The sequence below is a fragment of the Alosa alosa genome, chromosome 19 (assembly GCF_017589495.1).
Source record: "Alosa alosa isolate M-15738 ecotype Scorff River chromosome 19, AALO_Geno_1.1, whole genome shotgun sequence".
Taxonomy (NCBI): domain Eukaryota; kingdom Metazoa; phylum Chordata; class Actinopteri; order Clupeiformes; family Clupeidae; genus Alosa; species Alosa alosa.
Window position 1 is genome coordinate 30750989 of NC_063207.1, and position 20942 is coordinate 30771930.

A 20942-nucleotide genomic window follows, 5' to 3' on the forward strand; every position below is an offset into this window, starting at 1 on the left:
GCGTCACTGACAGTAGCTAGAATACATTAAAAAACACCGTATATATACTTTTTTTTTTTTTTTTTTTTGATCCCGTGAGGGGAAATTTGGTGAAACCGTGTTCAGTCCACCAAGTCATAAGCTATCGGCGCTGCGCAGCACCAGTTGTGATATTTATCTTACGGAGTGTAATCGTAGGTAATGTTATGTATGAAAACTAGTATTGTTAGGCAATATTATAAGTGCAAGTCCAGGGCAGCTGAGGTGTGGCGATGACATCATCGATACGCAAGCAGGATGTGCGGTTTCGCTGTCTAAACGAATTCAAATGGGCTACGGTTTCAGATTTTTCCACTCTGGGACCAGGTTTCAAAAAAGTGCGGTTTCGGGCAGTGAGTTTACAGGATTCATTTGGACGCTCGGCCAAGACGAAGCAAAACCTCTGCGTTTAACCTAAAAAGCGCCTCCGTGTGGACAGGCCCTAAGCTTAGCTTTGCTATCCTTTTTCCATCCCCTCATGTTTTGTGCCTGTATTTCAGGACCGGTGCTACACTCACGCTATCCTGACCAGATGGCTCAGCTCACCCAGTTTCTATGTCAGTAACGTGTAGGGCTGTCACTTTACGTTCGAAAATCGATTGCACAATTGATTGGACCAACCAACACAAGTTTCGAAAACTAAAATAGGGAATCGATTTTAACCAAATATGTACACTATTAATTTTAAACGAATTAAACAAATGAAAAAGATAGATGTAGCAAAACTCAGGAACAAGCAGAAAAATAACAAAGAATTCGAAGTGCAGTAAGCATTGCAAAAGCTAAAAAAAAAATTCCCACCAATTTTACGCACCGGAAACAGCTTTTTAATCGGCTGCTGTGCTGCTGGTTTTTGCCAAAAATTGAGGACAACGCGATCAACCTGTGCGACATGAGAGATAATGACAGTGATAAGCCCTAATAACTTGAGGAGTTCGATATGGAAGCACTTCGGGTTTGGGTATATCAGACTATGGAGAAGGACAAAGCGGTATGCAAACTGTGCAGTCGTGAGTTCTATGTAGGCGAAATTTGTTTGACATTTCCAATTGTAAACGCAGCCACGTTGAAGCCTGCAGTAATATTTTTCACTGATGTTATGGCAGTCCACTCTGCTTATTGTTTTTCGAGAATGTTGCATTCCTGTTTGTCATTGCGCTAAACTTCACGCCATTGTGCGTCTTCAAAAGCCCCCACTTTACGTTCGTCCCTAATGCCTGTTAGTTGTTCGTGGATTGTCCTATATTTGGTGTTGAAAATTAAAACGTCTTTAGACATGAAAAATCGATTTTACAATCGATTCAATGAACAATTATGTCTCAAGAATCGAACAGGATTTTTTCACAAAAGTGACAGCCCTAGTAACGTGTGTGTGGGTGCGTGTGCAGTCATGAGTGAGTGAGATGAATTGATTGACCACTTTGTGAGTCAGTGTCCACTGACCACTATTGCTTACCATTGGTGCTTGTGAATACACACAGCTCTACTCCACCTGGCTCCGGCCCCATGCTCTATTTTGGAGGTGTTTTTGGGGTCACCCCTGTCTGTCCGTCCCACAACTCAACCACAACACCCACCCCCCACCCTCCCCGCCAGGGTCACGGTTGATGTGTAAGGCGCAGGGGAGCGGGTTTAAATATCACTGCCAGCTGCTGCCTGGGGCCCCTGGACCATGGATAGAGTTCCCCCAAACACATTCAGCAGACACACACTGGGTGGAGCACCACTCCTCTCACATGGGGGTGTGTGTTTTTCTGTGTCTGTCAGAGTGACCAGTGCTGTGTAAATAGTTCAAATGAAAAGTCAGATCCAGGTGCAAAAACATCCCTTCTGTGTGTGTGAGTGAGCGACAGAGACCAATAATTGCTCGAGGCTACAGCCACAACACCATCAGGCACAGGAAGTCCGCTCATTTGACCTCAGCTGTGTGTGTGTGTGTAGCTGTGTGTGTGTGTGTGTGTGCAGTCTTTAAATGGTGCTGTGTACCTAGCGTGAGTAGTCATGTTAGACATGTTTGCTACCCTCCAGACACATCTTACACTCCATGTTTGTTTCATCTCTCTCCTCGTGTGTGTGTGTGTGTGTGTGTGTGTGTGTGCGCGCTCCTTGACACTAGAAAGTATGTGTGTGTGTGAGGACCTGACAGGTTGATCAAAGATGTGGCGTAGCTTACCTCAAGACCTCATACACACACCACACACTAGCCCTATTTTCTTGCTAAAAGTGACTATTTATGTTAGTTGTACAGGAGCCACCACACACACATTGGTCCTAGCTCCTGGGTGATTCTGCTCCCTGACAGGCTCAGCTGTGATCAAAACCAGCAGCTGGTTTTTGGAGTTCCTCCATTCTCTCTTTAAAAAAATAAATGCAAAAATATCTTCTTGACACTTCCTCTAACCCTGTGTGTTTCTCTATGTGTTTGGCAGAGATCAACAGAGTGCGTAAGGACATGTATAATGACACCGTGAACGGGATGACCGATAAGCACCCGCTGGAGCTGCCTGACCCCATGGGCCCCATCGTCCACCTACAGGAGAAACTCTTTGTGCCCGTCAAAGAATACCCCGATGTGAGTGCCCAAGGACACACTCATTCAAATACACACACACACACACTCAAGACTCAACAGTCTTAAATGCTTGTCCTCACATACATAAACACTTACCGACATGAGCAATTAAGCAGAACATGTACAAACCCAAGTGGGTCATTACAAACCAAAACCTTCAGGTTGAGGCAGTGGGGGTGGAGTTGGTGATGGTGTTGAACCCCCCACCCCCCGCCCTTCTCTAAATACTAGGAAAAGCAGGTGCGTGTGATGGAGGCCTCAGGCAAAAAAAAAATCAGATTTATTAAAAATCAGTGGTCTAGCTGGTTGAGTAAAGGTTAAATAGAATAAAACATGGTCTCTCACTCATTCATGCAACACACTCATACATACATTAATTGTCACTGACAGATGTACGCACACACACACAGGTCATATTGGGTAGTGCTGGTAGAATGGTTGGCAAGCAGGCTAGTCGTATGTGTTTGGATGTGCACATGGGAAAGATGGATGTAGACAACTGGGGTTGACTCTACACTCGACCCCACCCCACCCCACCCCACCACACACACACACACACACACACACACACACACAGTCACTCTCTAATGCGCACACACACACACGCACACGCACCCTTCTGCAGGATTAGTCAGCGGACCAGTGCTGTGTGTGTGTCACCTCCTCGGTAGCGTTGTCCCCGCTGCTCTTGGTGTGTGGGGTGGAAGGGCAGCCTGCCCGCTGACCAGTCGAGCATGAAATGCATTTTCTCCCTCAGAGCGCTGATAAAGGCCGGCCTGGGCCCTCCGCCCGCACCCCCCCCCCCAAACCCCCGCCCCCACACACAAGCGCCTCAGTCTAAAAGTCATGTTAGATCCATGTGGCATATGAAAAACCCACGTCATGCCTCAGCATTCGGCTCTACCAGACAGTAATGTTTCACCCCTTACATGAGCATGCGCACACACACACACAACTTCTCCCAGCACCTTAGATGCACTTTTGCACCCCATAACCCTCTCCACTAATCAGATTGATGTCCTCTTGGCAGCCGAGTGTGTGTGTATCAGGTACGTCTGAACATGCTTATACATATCATATGCATACACACTGTCTGCATGTGTGTGCACACACATACAGTATGCATGCCTCTGTGTTTGTGTCTCAAGGGTGACCTCTACAGTCAGTTTACTGGTGTAAAATAGCAACTCTATTTTGAAGTGCAATCTTGAATGGCTTCAAAAACAACTGCTGAGCAGCCAGAGCATTTCCATGTGTGTGTGTGTGTGTGTGTGTGTGTGTCCACTACCTCCCATTCCCTACTACACACACACGGCGAGTGTAATTGAATCTTGCTGTGACCTCTAAATTTCCCCCTGCTCTGGAATGCTGCAAGGCGGTGTGTTTGCCTGGGTTCCCTTGGTGGCATAGGGGTGTGTGTGTGTGTGTGAGAGACTGAGATACACTGACGCACACCTCAGTCTTGTACCACACACACACACACACACACACACACACACACACACACACACACACAGCGGTGCCCCTTTGGGTTTCCTCCGGTGGTTTTGATGAGTCACAGAGTACCCCCTTGTCCCCTTTACCTGCACCCCTCCTCCTTTGCCCCATCGCCAAAAAACTAAGTAATTGCTGCCATTTCTGGTGCATTACTGCAAGGGCATGAGTGGGAGGAGAGCGAGAGCAGCAGGGAGAGAGAGAGAGAGAGAGAGGGAGGAAGAGAAAGGCGGCAGCAGCAGCAGTAGCGTCTGTCTGGGTTGTGATGTTGTTGGGGGTGCAATGTAATATTCATTTGCTCTCTCTAATGGAGCTCTTCACGCTGCAAGGCTCTCGGTGACAAGGCCGGGCATACACAAACTCTGTTTGTTTGTGTTTTGTTTTTTCCCCCTGTGGTTGGGAAATGCTAACTGCAAAGATGCAGAGTGGAGCATCTCTGATTGGCCAGTCTGGTGGTGGGGATGGTGGTAGTGGTTTGAGGGTTGTTTGGGGGAGAGGTTGCAGGATGCTGATTGGCTCAAAGGCTGTGATCGACAGGGTTGGGATTCATGGATGTGACCGAATGACCAGAGCACCATGAACAAATGAGAGAACAAATGTAGCATGTTTGTGTGTGTGAGCGAGAGAGGAAGATGGGGACTTTGAGCGAGAGAGTAACAGAGTGTGATGGGAAAAGGGTGCATGATGCTCGTCCAGCTGAGCCTACTGTGAGGATGACACAAACGCACGCACGCACCCGCGCACACACACACACGCACGCACACACGCGCCTGACCATGGCCATTATCTAGTGCATTTTAATTTATTACAGTGAAGTAGAGAAAGGCCTTATTGTGATCTGTCCTCAGACGACAGACACACATTGAGAGCTTGTGACTTGTTCGAAGGCAGACACAATGAAACACACACATGCACTCACACACTATTTTCTTATACATGGTGATGGGGGTATATCTGTTCATGATTCCAGTGTCCCAGCTGTTTGCTGCCATTGCCAAAGATTCTGTAATTACAATTATTAGTCAAGGGAATGTATTTCTCTTCATCTGCTCGCTCTCTCTCCCTCACTCCATCCATCCGTCTCTCCCCTCATCTCCCTCTCTCTCTCCCTCACTCCATCCATCCGTCTCTCCCCTCATCTCCCTCTCTCTCGTCCTTCTGGATGGTTTCTCAGATTTTTCCTGACACGTGTTCAGGCAGGATGCAGATGATGTTGGCAGTGTGCTGTAGCTGCCTTCTGAGATGATTCTACACACACACACACACACACACACACACACACACACAATTCTCATGGGTTGGACATGAGAATTATTAAAAGTTACACACAGGATTCTGTGTGCTGGTCTACCCGGACACTTCAAATCTATCTGGACACACATGCACACACACAGTCGGCACCAAACTGACAGTGGGTCTTATCTGTTGCTCTGCTACTCGCTGTATATTTGATTGCTTCCTATGACTTTACTTCTCCTATGGTCTCCCTCTACTGTTGCATGACCCCCCCCCCCCCCCATCTCGCATTCTCTCTCTTCACTCAGTCGCCTGCTCTCATCACTCGCGCTCATCTGGTTCTTTCTATCCATGTCTCTCTTTACCTCCATTTCTCACCCTCTCTGTCAGCCATTTTCCTCTGTGAGTGCCCCAATCTCTCCTCTGTAATTAGATTGTGCTGCTCCCTCGCTGCAGTGCAGCATGTCAATTTCACAAAAATAACTCGTCCTGCCAACGCGCCTCTGCTCTAATTCCCCGCCAGGAGCCGCACAGGTTCACAGCTGCCTGTGTGTGTGTGAGTGAGGGGTCTCCAGTGTGCCGTGGCAGAGGTTGCAGCATCAGGAGAGCCAGCCAATCAGATAAATCCATCTCTAATTAGGCGCGGCCTGTCCTTGGAGAAGCAGGACGCCCGTTTAATGTGTCATTTCCTGCGACCTTGAGGCAACCCAATGCCTACCTGCACACTAGCGTGTAACACACACACACACACACACACACACACACACACACACACACACACACACACACACGACTCACTCATTTTATATTTTCTGCTATGTAGCCCCTGTAGCAATTGTGTTTAGGCAGCAGGCCTTCACAGCTGTGAAAAGCTCCACTTTAAAGGAGTTGTTTTTGTTTTTTACCACTCCCCTCCATCTTCTCCTCTCTTCCTCTTCTCTCCTCACACTCTCCCTCTGCCCACTCTCTGATGATATTAATGAAGAAAACAAGCCAGCGTGAGTGAGCTCCTGCTATAGCACAGCACTGACTCACAGTAGTACAGGGGTCAGGGCAACACTCATTGTTTACCCGTCCACCTCTCATCAGTCTTCACACTCATGTGATTTGGGAGCGCCTCCTTAACCAAGCTGTGAATAGGAGTCAATTCTCATCGCTGCTTCGCCTCATTAATAATTTAACCAAACCTAGTAAGGCTGAGAACCTTAAGTCCTGTGATTTCTCTGATTTTGATTTTGGGCCGATTTGACTAGGTTAGGTGTCTCTTAAGGTGACTTTCTGAGTAATGTTGCTGAGCACAGTCATAACCAGTTCCATGTGTTCATGATGATTTGCCTACTGATGCTCCAGAACAAAATGTTGCTCAATATCAATGTGAATGTGCTAGAAGCACATACTCAGGAACATAGCCCAGCTACATTGCTCAAAATGTTGATGTGTGTATCAGCTTTAGAGTGAATAGGTGTAGTGGTGAGTGAAACCTCGGTCTGATCCACTATCTGTTTTTTCCTAGATCTTTAATTTTTGAGCTTTGCTCAAGCACCAGTATGTTACTGCCAGAGGCATGAGGCAGAACATAGTCTGTCCCTGTATGCTGTGGTGGTGCTGGTGCTGAAGTGCCCCGCAACTCTGACGAACCACAATCTTGTTCTGCAGGAAGTGCTCCCTTGGTAATGCTTTTTATGCTTGGTCCCCTGAAACGCTGAAACACAAGGCTAGCTCTCTGCTGAGAAAAGCCACTGCGCCAGACACCACTGTTTGCTGATGCTCACTAGATGTTGATTCATCTTTGTTTTCTGCAGTGTTTATGAGGATGGAAGCGTGTGTGTGGGGTGGGGGGGCTCTCGCAGTCTTAATTTGCAGGTTATTACGGAGGCTTTTGAAGCGCAATGGCTCCAATCAAGCAGCACAGATGACTTCCAGATTTGTTTTCCCTCCATTCTTGTGTTTGTCTTCTCCCCCATGACCATCATTCTGATTCTGTCATATCGTGCTGGCAACTGTGGCATTTTTATGCTTTTCAGTAAGAAATTTCCCCTTTTTTTCTATTTTGCTCTGCTAGCTTTTTGTGTGTGTGTGTGTGTGCGTGCATATGGAGTTGTGTAGACACACACACAAAGAGGGGCAAACGGCTTGTCTTTCCCCAGCCGTGTGTTTTTAGCTTGGCTTAACAGGCTGTGAAATGTTCAGAGGCGCCTTGCAGAGAGAGAAGACCTGAGAGAAGGCTGCATCAGCTTGCTGTCAATCACACACACATACACTCCCCTGTGTTGAATTTGTGTGTGTCTATATGCATCTGACCAAGCAGGTGGGTAATTAAATGCCCAGTGTGGCATTCCAGCCGACGGTGGTGGACAGAGTGCTATGAGCCAGTGTGTGTGTTCTGTGTAAGACTGTCTGTGTTTGAGAGGTGTTGACTGCATCCTGATGGTGATTAGTCCTGAGGAAAGGGAGGTGGAAGTGACTGATTGCATTTTCTGTGCCTCTTATCTTCCTCTGTCTATCACAGTCTCTTCTTTTGTTTACCCCTCCCTCTCTCTCTCTCTCCTCTTTTCTTTCTCCTCTCCTACATCTTCTCAGCTAACTTTTCTTGGTTCTCTGCTTAATTGATAGCTGGATAGCTAAGATAAAAAGAAATCACGCTGGTCGGACTGTTTAGCTTCCCCACAGGTTTTATAAGTTTGCAACTTTAAATTAGGCTAACAGAGATGCTTCTCCCCTGGGTCTTAGAAAATACATTTCATAAACCATTGGGACTGAAGGAGGAAACCCCAATGTTCCGCGTTTGCCTAATGTTATCCTCGTGCACTAGTAGAAGCCATTAGACAATCTGTAACATGCTTATTTAAAAAAACAAGCGTGTTCTAACATTGGATTAGCCATCTTGCCATAAGTTCTCTGAGTAATTTGGTGGCCTTGATTGACAGTGATAATAACAAACTTAGCAGAGAATGCGTTACAACTTCGGTGTGGTTCATGAAGCTACCGACTGCACAAGCGCGCACACACAACCCAAAACTGCTTGAGTGGACTTGAGGGGAGGAACGCGTCGTGTGGGGCTTAAAAAGCCAGCAAAAGCCAGGGCTTAAAAGCCAGCAAAAGCCAGGGCTTAAAAAAGCAGCATGAATCAGTGCGCTGTATTTCCAAAAAAAACAATTTTTTGAGATCAAAAAACAATTTCTTAACGGAATGTGGCAAAATAATATTTTTTTTCTCGATTATACTGTTTTCGTGATCGTTTGGAACCAAAATCAAGATTGAAATTTGATTAATTGCACAGCCCTAGCTCATTGAATTGAATTGAATTGAGAGATGACAGGGGAGTTTGCAGGGTGGGTAGGAAAGTTGGAGGAGTGGAGAGTGAGGGAAAGATGGATGAAAAGAAAAGGAAGGAGGGGAGGACTAAGGTGATTCTATATGTATGGTCTCAGCCTACAGCGTAATTACTCTCCTCCCAAAGGACCTGTGTCATAGCTCATCTGATTGGATTCCTCCTTTTTCATGTCTCTCAGCCTCTCTCTCTCTCTCTCTCTCTCTCTCTCTCTCTCTCTCTCTCTCTCTCTCTCTCTCTCTCTCTCTCTCTCTCTCTCTGGGCTAAAGAGACAAGTTCCATCTCATCCAAGTCAGGCAGCCCCACTGAGGGAGGTGTGTGCTGGGTAGGGTTAAAGGAGGGATGAGTGACTTCTGGACTTTGGCCTAAAACTGGTAGTTGAAAGTTTGAAAAATAGCTGGAAGGAAATGATGACAAGTATGCTTACTGAAAATGATCAGTCAGGGTGTGTGTGTGTTCAGGGTGTGTCTCTCTGGGAGACTGGAAGAATGGAAAGAGGATGTGAGGGAGAGAAAGGAGGTTTGTGTCTGTTTGGGAGGTTGAAGAGATGGGAAGAGAGAGCTATGGGCTAGATGCTTGTGCGGTGGTATGGTAAGCAAGAGAAAGGGGAATGTGTGTTTGTGTGTTTATGTATGTATGGGGTGATGTGTGTGGACTGAGGGAGGATTGGGCTGATTTTGGGGTGGAAATCGGTCTCCGGTAGATTGATTCTTTGAAGGGAGCATTTCAGCTTCTTTAAAGTCCCGCCATGCTTCAGACGGAGACCAGAGACGTGGATGGAACACGACACACACGTCGCTCCTTATCAGCGCCTCTGTGATCACCACCACAAAGGACACACTCACACACACACACACATACAGTAGCTTGCATTTACTTACTTGTTTGTGTCAATTTTATCAGACACACACACATACCTGGGTGGATGACAAATAAGCCTGAAAAAAGGAATTTAAAAAAACTTCAAATATCATCCCTAAAAAGTGTTTATATGTGTTGCTGTATCTCTAAACTTGACTAATATAAAAAAAAAAAAAAAAAAAAAAAAAGTGAAATATATATTTATATGTCAATTTGTCATGTTTGTGCCTAAAATTGTCATATGGTGTGACGTGAAAATAATTTGAAATAAAATGAAAATTAGATACTTTTTTCTACTTTAATTTATGTCACTGTACATTTTAATCACGTTTGCTTTGATATGCAACATTTCCTTGTGAATATTTAGAAGAAAAACCTAAAATGTAACAAGTTATTTTGTCAAGGTGGAGATTGCTCCTAAGTGTAACCAGATATTTTAGCTTAATTCTAATATTTCTTGTAAGAACTCACTCAAAATTCTTGAGGTTTTTGCAGATACCATTTCCTTTGTGTGCTATTGATGTTTTAATGATTTTTCAATTATAAAGTCTTTTTTGTGACATTATTTAATGTCACACCAAATGACATGGTGTCACGCCATATGATGAACTGCACCACTCCACCATGTGTCAGAGCAAAACAGGGTTTTTAATGACAATGAAATCATTAACAATGAATTTTGAAGTCACTGTATGAATGGTGTATGCGTGTAACAGCAAAATAGATGAAAGTTTAGTATTTATTTTTTAAACTTACATGGCATGGTAACATAAAAGAAAAAAGTATGAGAAATATGAATTGTACAGATATTTTTTTTTTTTCCCAATTATCACAGATTTAACAAAAAACATATAATATCTGAATTTAAAACATGTTTTTACAAGAACTTTAATGTAAAAATGCAATTTGGTCATAGGGTGTGACAGAAATGTCATATAGTGTGACTAGTGTGAAAGTTAAGCTAATTTTCTAGACAGTTAAATACAGCTAACTATTATTTAGCATGCAACTGACCACATGGCAGCAGTGCTTTTTAAGAATTCATGAAGAATATTTGTGGAAAATAGCTACTTTTTAGGCAAATGATGTCACACCATAAGACACTAAAATTTGGCCAACGCATTGATGATGTCCAATTCAAAGCTTTTTATATAAAAATCCAAAAAGCAGAACTCACCTCTTGACCATGCCAATTACTCCTGACATTCTATTGTTACTTCCTGATTAAGCAGGGTCCTCTTCCCAATAATAATGTCCAAATGAATGCCCGGTCAAAATATACAATATAGTGTCACGCCATATGACAACCATTTTATGGACAAAATATATTTGATTATAACTTAGTTGGACAGCATGCATAAACATCAAAACTTTCTGTGGTTGTAAAAAACATCCAATTATTTTATATGCATGGTAAAACTTTAAAGTAATTATACTTTTTTATGGATATACACTCTTTTTTTAGGAAGTTCGCACACATGGTGGACAGTCACACCATATGACATTTTTTTATGTTTGGATGATTATTTTAAGTCAAAAGTGAAATACAAATCCAATAAATTTAATATGACAGAACTTGAACCTACCAGACCTACAACATTTCCATATCAATTCTTAACAATTGCCATTTTTTATAAGTGTGTGACACATGGACAGTCTGAATTCTGCTATTTGTCATCTACCCACCTGCACTTTCACATATTACAATCTCACATCCCATTTGTGCATGCTTGGTCACCTTAAAGGCCCCTGATTTAACAGTGTCTCTGTCTCTTTCACACGCACGCACACAACGCAGTCAGACACCTCAGGCATTCCTGTGATGCAGGCAACTTGGGCTGCATTGAGATCTCTGCTGGAGTCCAGCGTTGGATCTGTTCAAAATGTAGAAGTTATTTCCTTTTGGAGTCAGGGCTCCATTAAGATATTACTGCTCAGAGACTGTGGAGTCTTTTGTTTACTATTGTTTACTATTTACTACTCTCTCTCTCTCTCTCCCCCCCCTCCCCACTGCAGAGCTGATTAGTCTCTTATTTGGCACGCTTAAGTGGACCCCCTCAAGTAGACAGATTGGTTATGACTTGTATCTCTCTACTACAAAATCATTTCACACAGGATTTTATCGATTTATCGATTTGTGTGGGTGTGTGTGTGTGGAAGACGAGCGTTGTCCTGTCTGTCTCTCTTATTTATACAAAGCAGTAAGCACAGGGGAGCGCATTAAAGCCGGATTTTTGCTTCAAAAATTGAAATTATAACAGTGGTTATTTCGCCTGTAATCGCTGAGGGAACATAGGATGAGGATGAAAGGCTGATTTCTAGTTTAGGTGACCAATGTTGCTCGACAAAATATGATGTAAATGAGACCAAATGTGTATCTGCTAGGGTGTTGCGGAGCTTGTTGCATACATCAAAACATTTGAAATGACGCAGACATTGTTGAATATACACTACCAGTCAAAATTTTGGAGACATTTCCATTCCACTGCATTATAAACATAATACCAGCTGAGATCAGTTGCATTGTTTTTTTTTAGTTTTGAGATTATATGGTGTGCTTACATAATTACAAAAGTGTTCTCCAATAGCCAGTTTACATGGACACTTCTATTCTATTCTACACCTCAATCGGAATGAAAATTCCTAATCTGATCAGAATTTTAATTGAATGAAAGAGGTGATGTAGTCTGTTCCTGTTCCGATTGAACAGCATGTACAAGGTCATTCGAATTGACTGCTGCGTCTTCTCAATGAAAAGTAGGCAACAACGACTATTCCGATCAAAGATTTTAAAGCGATTGAGAGCACCTGATCGGAATAAAACACAAGCCATGTAAACTGGCAATGTAAATGACAAAAAAGCTGTCCAGAAAACTGATGTTTTCTCAGTTAACCTTTTAAAATGATATCAGGTTAGTAAACAAAATGTGACTTTGCAACATTGGATGAATGGTTGCTGATAATGGGCAATGTAGATATTGCATTAAAGATCAGTCATTTCTTTATACAACAGTCAAAAAACCCTTTTGTAATTATGTAAGCACACCATGTAATATGAAAACTGCTGCCCTGATTAAAAAAACAATGCAAATGATCTCAGCTATAATGGAGTGGAATGGAAATTTCTAAGTGTCTCCAAACTTTTGACTGGTATTGTAGTCTGTTTGGATAATAGCTCGGAGTTCTACTGGAGTTGTCCCGGTGTGTCTGCAAAGAGTGTCCGTCAGTTTTAATTTGATGTGTGAGCTGGGTAGTGAGCGGGGCGGTCCCTGGAGACCTGCAGCCTGGGTCAGGTTATTTCAGAGGAGCCAGAGGACAGCACAGCGTCCAGTGCAGAAGTGCATTACTTAACACAGGTTAATTGGCAATAGGCTCCAGTCAGCTCAGGGCCAGAGAGGGCAACTCGCGCTATCAAACTCACACACACACATCTATATATACCTCTCTCTCTCTCTCTCTCTCTCTCTCTCTCTCTCTCTCTCTCTCTCTCTCTCTCTCTCTCTCTCTCTCTCTCTCTCTCTCTCTCTCTCTCTCTCTCTCTCTCTCTCTCTCTCTCTCTCTCTCTCTCTCTCTCTCAAGGATGATGATGGGCAGACAGGAAGGGAGTGAGAGAGAACTGAGATTAATTGAATGATTTGCTGAGAGGTATTGAAGTTCTTGCCCTGTCTGAGATGAATTAGCGTAATGGCAAAATGCAAACATTCAGAAAAGTGATTACCACCACCAGGGTCAGGTGGGGTGGGGGTATAGAGGAGTTTGAAATATGATTCAAAGTAGAAGGTGTGTGTGTGTGGGAGAGAGATTGAAACACAGAAGTCAAAGAAATGGACTGAGGAAAAAAATGCTTTGAGAGAAAGAGATAAACTGATGAAGGAGCAGATGCATATGCAGCAGAGAGGCTGAGGGAATTGGACATAAAAAGAGAGTGTGAATACTCTAGATCTGGTTTAGTGGAAAAGGCCGGGAGAACACATTCTGTATGTGGCAAAAGTGATACATATTCTGCTCAAGCCTCTGCTCAAGGATACACACACACACACACACACACACACTGAGAGAGCATACTATGCGTATACATCTGCACGCAGAGAGTTTTAACCTGTGTCCTCCTAGTGACCTCCAGTGTGGTCATGTGGGTGACTTCATGCTCTGGAGTCATGACGTGTGATTAATAAAGGGAGCCATACTGACATACGATCATCTTGCGTGCGTGCGTGCGTGCGTGCGTGCGTGCGTGGGGGCTTGGACAAGGCTATCCTGCTTAGAAGATTGTTTTGACACACTCACACACCCGTCCCCCTTTGGCCTCCTGTCTCCGTCTGCAGGGTGCTGATAAGGGCGTAAACAAAGCCCTTTAATGTCACTCTTAAACCCCATCCTGTGAGGCCCCAGCTCTGTCCTGTGTGTGTAAAGAAAGTATGTTGAAGTCTCTGTGTGTGTGTGTTTGAATACAAGTTCATTGGTGTGTGTATGGGAATGTAAGTTCACTGGTGTGCATTAATTTGTCTGTGTGTGTGTGTGAAGAAGCGGCAGTAAAGGCAGCTGGGAAGTGTGTGTGTGTGTTGAAGGGGGTTTATCCCTCCATATTTGAGATGAGCAGCAGGAGCACAGACTGAGTCTGGCCTGGGAGCCTGCTTTAGAGAGCAGACACACATTAATTACAAATATAAATGGCAGGAGTTATTGAATGCTATAGTGACCTTGTATGGAATCATGCTCTATTGTCAGATGAAATGAAAATTGCACTCTTTGGCAAGAAACACTTTAGCTGGATTTGGCATACCTAGAAGAATGACTATAGTGAAAAGAACCCCATGCCTAATTAGAATTATGATTGAGGGCCTGTGATATTGTGGGACTGGTTTATTCCCAAAGGCCTTGGGAACCTTATTGAGGTGTCAATTTAATCTGTCAATCTCTGCCAAGACACTAAAACTGGGTCATAATTAGATCAGTCATCAGGTCAATGAATCAAAGCACATGTTCAGATCAAACCAACAAGGATTTACTGAACACAAAATCAAGCTTCTGCCATTGCCATCTTAGTCCATTCCAGTTTAAATTCAACTTTACATATACACTACCCACCACTGGATTTACAGGCACCCCTGGTAGAGGTGGAGTGCTCTTGAACGCACACACGCTACAAACACACACATAACCTCACAAATATGTATGTGCGTATGCACTCCCACTCACTCATTTGTATAAGCACATACACACAAATGCACATACATCCATACATAGGGTGTGTTCCAAACGGGAGACAGCTGCCTACTGCCTCCCTCCCTACATAGAGAGTTGTCTCACTAGACATGACTTTGGATTAAATGCATCTTTTAAAAATGAGCGTAGCACTCTAGAATCTTTGGTTAACACTACGGTATGACGTTAGCAAAGGCCTGACGTTAAACTAAATTAGCTTACGAAGCTAGCAGGCTAACGGTATAAATTAGTTTTACGGACGGCAGATATATCAGACCAGGCGCTATTAATGGTTACAACAATGGCATAATCAGATAGTAAATTGTTTATTTCTAATCTGTAATCTGCAAATCTAAGCAAAAATAAGATCACACAAATGACATTTTAAACAGATTCAGCAGCCATTACCCGATGTCATCCGGCCATGTTTGTTTACCTTTCACAGCTGTTTCAGACGTTGCCGCAAGGGATTATGGGTAGGAGGCAGCATGAAGTGTGCATCGATGCTGCCTTCAAAAATGACCGTTATTTGGGAATTCTAAGATATCGGTTTGGAACCGCACTTGCTGCCTTGCTCCCCAGTTAGATATCTTAAAAGGTAGCAACTTTACCCGTTTCGAACACACCCATAGTATGCACACAGACACATAGAGGCAAGTAAACATACAGACATACTCGTACACATGCGCTCACATAACCCACACACTTGTGCACTCTCACGCACATCTTTATTTTACCCATCCTCCCCTGGTGCCCCTATGCAGTCAGGCCTGTTAACTGTTGACCTTGTGCTGAAAGGGAGCACTGAAGAGCCTGTGACCCCTGACCTTTCACTGCTCCCCAGGCAAGTAGGGTCACTCGGCTGGATTTCATGGAATTGCTGACGGTGTCTTGTTGTGTAGCCTCCCTCTCTCTCTGTCTCTGTGTGTATATAATTTGAAATGTCAGGTTGAACTGACATTGAACTGAGGGGGGGGGGGGTCGTCATGTTTTAGACCTGCAGACTAGCGGTCCAACAAGCCATCTTGACCTTCTCCACCAACCACGCATTTGCCCAGACCTTCTCAGTGACTGTATGAGTGTGTCTGGTTTTGTTTGTACCTGTGTGTGTATGCCCCAAGCTTTTTTCACAAAACACTTTGCCTCTGTGTGTGTTTGTCTTTGTCTGTATTTGTGTCTCTTTCTTTCTTTCTTTCTTTCTTTCTTTCTTTCTTTCTCTTTCTTTTTCTCTCTCTCTCTCTCTCTCTCTCTCTCTCTCTCTCTCTCTCTCTCCCTCCCTCCCTCCCTCCCTCCCCTCTCTCTCTCTCTCTCTCTCTCTCTCTCTCTCTCTCTCTCTCTCTCTCTCTCTCTCTCTCTCTCTCTCTCTCTCTCTCTCTCTCTCTCTCTCTCCTTCAGTGGAGAGACAGACGAGAATAGTCTGATATATGGGCTGTCTGGGAAAGAAGAGGAGCGAGGAAGAGGAGAGAAGAGGAAAGGAGGTGAAATGGAGGGAGAGAGATCAAGAGGGAAAAGAGAGATATGGACAGAAAGAGTGAGATGGACAGAGTTGGAGGGAGGGAAATGGAGGGAGAGATGGGGTGGGATGGAGGGAGTGAGATGGAGGCTGATGTATTGTGTGCAGCCTGGAGTGAAGGCGGAGGGCCAGGGGCTGTCTAATGTAGAGCGGCGTAGCGTAGCTTACTCTCTTATCCGCCAGCCAACCAGAGGAAATGGAGCCTGGGTGTGTGTGTGAAGCACCCTCTTAAACAGCAGCTGCTGTCGTCACTCAACGTGCTCTCCTTAATGCACTTAGTCCCTCACTTTCTCTCTCTTGCAAGCTCATGCGCACACACACACACACAGAGAGAGAGAGAAAGACAAGAAATATGTCCTTAACTTTTGGGCATGTTTCTTCGTTTGAAGCACGATGCAAGTCTAGTCTGTGTGTGTGTGTGTGTGTGTGTTGTCAGTCTTGTACCTGTTTATTTGGTGTCACTGAAAGGCTCGCTGATCGCCTGTAAATTGCAATTGCACTCTGGATTTAGATATAGAAACCTACATACAGCATTGTCCTTTTAGGTGGACTACATCAAGGCAAGAAGAGATGGAACTGTAAAGGAGTCTGAGGGTAAAAATGTAAAGATAGAGGGGGGGATGGGGAAGGAGATAAATGAAACGAGGTAAGGAAGGAAGAGAGGTAGGAGGAGTGTTCAGAGGTAGGAAATAAGTGAGAGATGGATAGATGCAGAATGGGGGAAGAAGGGGGAAGAGGGGAAAGAGAAGTAAAGGTAAAGAAGAGGGAGAGGGAGGCAGCTGGGCCTTCTGGCAGTAATTATGCTCTGGTTCCAGTATTCAAAGTGAGCAATTTCCCCTCTCTCCAGTTGGCCCTGCTCGCCGTCACGTCCAATCAGCATCAACAGATCTGTGGCAGAAAGAGAAGAATCTGCTCTCTCATCTAGCTGTGTGAGTGCTCAGATGAAGGGGAGGAGGAGAGGTGAGGGAGTGACTAGAGCGCGGGAGAGAGGATGCTGTCTCCATATTAATGTCCTAATGGTCACGAGACTGCTGCAGTAGTAGAGAGCTGGCCGGACAGCTGACGGCCGAGATACTGAAGCAGGTGCAACTGAGGTCAGGGTTCCAGTTAGAGGCTCTTTTAGAGGTTGTGTTTTTTTTTTTTTTTTTTTTTTTTTTAAATATGTGGGAATAGGGAATACTGTAGATGGGTGTAAACATTAGACTGCAGCTATGCATAGACTGTATGACACACACACACACACACATGCAAACACAGATGCATTAGCCCCAGTCTATCTCCATGTGCTACAGAGGTGAGAAAAAGACAGGAGTGTGAGTGTGTTTACTGCTGAGGGAGGGCTAGGAAGGGGATCGTGTAGCCTGGGTGCCATTCCGAACTTAGTCCCGCACACAACATTTGAGGTCGGGAAGTTCGGTCTGGCATTGCTTCATTGTGGTGGAAGTATGCTCGCCCTATATCGGGCGGACCAATCAAATCAGGCTTTACAATGATGGACAGGTGAGCAACGGCGCCTGGGCCATCACGTCATCTGAGCATGCTTAGATTAGGCTTTTGTTTGAAACAAGAACGCTGTGGCTAGAAGGATACATGGCTTTTAAGACCCCATATGGAAAATTCATATTATTTAATGAGGTTGTATCACTGAAAATGATTTATTTCTGAAAACTTTGGCCAAAGTTGAGATGTGGGAAAACTCGTGGTTTCACTTTCATCAAGGGAAAAGCGCTGTTGCATTGCGACATGTTCCCTCGTTCGTTTGAAATCTCTAATTTGACCACCTGTTTGAGGGATTTGGGACAGCCTTTCCCAGCTGTTTTAATATGTTTGTAGCAGATCACTGTTCAACAGAAATATTTTTAAAAACGGAGGGGATATAGGAGAAGAAGGATGGTTCGTGTGTTTTCTTCCTACACCTCACGGTAAGCTTTTTTGTTGCTCTGATTGGTTAGGTCTATCCAATTGAGTGCAGAGGCATTCCCCCCCCTCCCCTATCGGTTGAAACACGCCCCATAATTACGTCCCAATGGAGCAGTATCAGACTCATATTCTGACTAGAATTGAGTATGACTACATCAGGCTAGGGATCGTGTACTCTGGTGAGAGGGCGAGAGAACACAAGTGGGAGAGAAGAGCGGAGTTGCTGCATTTAGGTGTGGGTGTGTGTGTGCACGTGCTGGTGTGTTCCTTACAGACAAAAGAAAATGGCAGAGGAAGGAGGTGTGTGTGTGTGTGTGTGTGTGTTGCCGGAGGTGGTGGAGGAGCTCTTAGGGCTGGGCGATATGGACCAAAACTGATATCCCGATATTTTGGGGCTGATTGGCGATATACGATATCGATACGATATTGATATTTCAAACAGAAAGAGTGAAGTGCTTCATATATTCACTCAACACAACAATTATGACAACACAGCCAGTTTTAATTATATTCATTTCAGACTGCTCTAACAGAGCTGTGCAAAAAAGTGTAAACAATAACATGGGCCTACAATAGGCATAGGCTACAGTTGCTCTGATAAAGCTGTGCAAACAACAAAAGACCAAAACTTGACCCTGACTGACAACGCAGGCCTACATTGTACTGCACAATGCAATAGGCTATTTTGGGCACAACAATATTGAAAAAACCTGCAGTTTTGTCACACAATGCATTTTTTTTTACCTGTAAGGGTTTGATGGGGCCTAGATGACAAGCAAATGTAGACCATGATGGCCTAGACATGTTGCTATCAACAACAAAATAGTTTTTAAACAATTAGGCTACTTAAACAACGTGAACTGAGTCACTCATCAAGAGTGTGATGGGCCGCTACCGGCCGTTTTGTATCGTTCATTTTGCATGTTCGGTTCAGTAAGAAAAATCCCTATGCACGATTGAATGGGGTTTCAGGAATCATAAAAATGATGCCCTAACTGCTTTCTTGAAGTCGTGTGCATATCCTCTTAATAAAATCAGCGTGTAGGTTGTCTCCCTGAGGACTTTAGATCTGCTTCTGTATATCGCTAAACGCAAGCATTCATCAGTGTATTTAAATTAGCTAGGCTATGTACCAAACATGACATTTTACCAGGGCTTGAAAACGAAATTATTTTTCATACGTTCCGTTCCGAACGGTTCAAGTAGGCCTATGTTTAACGTTTTTCGTTCTTTGCATGCGTTCCGCCACCAACATATCGGTCCTGAACCGGTTCGAACATAAAATATTGTTCGTTCTTAAAGTTCCGCAGTGTTTGGCGGGCCTATCAAGTCTATTTTTGTGGACTTTACCTTAGAATAGACGTACTCATTATTTCCCCTTGATTTAGCCTATACCGTAGCTATGCCCAAAAATAATAAATCACAGTATGCATCCAAAAAACATTCAGATGGGCTATCCATCCCATAGCCTACAGACTTAGTGTAGGCCTAACCTATGCCTATAAATAATTTCTTATCAAAAATATTTCTGGATACATGCTAAACTCCTTACCTGGTTGTAGCCTAAGTTTCATCCATATGGAGATCTTCAAAGGCTTGCGCTATAATTCCAACTCTGTTTATAAATGAACCTGTCTGTTGCTGACAAGGCCTATCTCCAATTTCTCGTTTAACTCTTCTACATAGAATAGGCTATAATTGCGCAAACATTTCAAATCCCGACTTGAAAACGACAAGGCGTGGACAGGCAAAATAGGCTATTACGCATAGGCTACAAACAATTTCCAAATCAGTTTCAGTAGCCTACGCTACGAGCTGGCCTAAGATCCGAAGTGGCAGTGTGGTGTCAAATCCAAATTAAATAATACAACATCAAAAGAAGTCCGCACACTGTGGATGTATACTGCAGATGATGGCTTTAATGCACTCCGGAGCATTAGTGAAGCAAGCAAGTAAGTGAAAGCAAAGTAAGATAAGTGAGCAAAGTGAGAACATCCTCTGGCTGTTGTCCAGCCTTTATACCCCTTCAAGTCATCCCAGACAAGACACTCTATGTTTACAGATAACTGACCTGAAGTAATATATGGTACTTCACCTTTGCCCTCTCATCCTGTTATTCATACATTCTTTAGGTTGTGCCATTCTTTAGGTTTTGCTTACATTTCCTGGCACCAAACCTTATCTATGCCCTTTCTGCCAGGCCTGCTCTTTCACTTAAACCAGTCTTCCTTTCCCACACTGAACTTACTACAGACTTCAGTTTCACAAAACAATGATATTACACAGAATAAAGATACTACATAAAATATATATAAACTAAAGGATATATTTCAATAAAGACCACGACAGCAGACGGATAGGTTACATTACAACAGCAAGACAAAATACACATTTGGACCAAAGGTCCATTTATTTTTTTTTTTTTTTTTTTTCAAACTGCAGAAATCAAATTATTAGGCTCTTCGCCTACAATCAAACGAGTAGAACATTTAGGATATGCTTTTATAAAATTTTATAAAATATATAGAGAACGAAAAAAAACATTATTAACCGGTTTTGTGGATTTTAGAATAACGTTTCTGTTCCGGAACAGTTGAAGACCATTTTGTTTTCGTTTCCGTTTCCGCTCCTCGTAAAATTCTGTTCGTTTTCGGTTTTCGTTTTCGTTCCTTGAACCGGTTCGGAGCCCTGCATTTTACTGTGAGTCGAAGAGCTGTAAACAGTGTTGTAACTTAAATCTGCGTGTACAAAACCGTTTGGAGCTCCAGTGGAATTTTGATTTCACAACGAGA

At 43.8% G+C, this 20942-nt stretch overlaps 1 protein-coding gene across 10 annotated transcripts in view; it reads left to right on the forward strand.

Annotated features, from left to right (window-relative positions):
* Positions 1–20942, forward strand: part of qkia (QKI, KH domain containing, RNA binding a) — a 207344-nt gene that overhangs the window by 22434 nt on the left and 163968 nt on the right. For all 10 annotated transcript variants that reach the window (XR_007191810.1, XR_007191812.1, XR_007191811.1 and 7 more), the window contains exon 2: positions 2448–2590. Coding sequence is in view for 6 of the 10 variants with exons in the window: in XM_048227266.1 (XP_048083223.1) it covers positions 2448–2590 (143 nt within the window). In the remaining 4 variants the exon portion in view is untranslated. The remainder of the gene's footprint in view (positions 1–2447; positions 2591–20942) is intronic.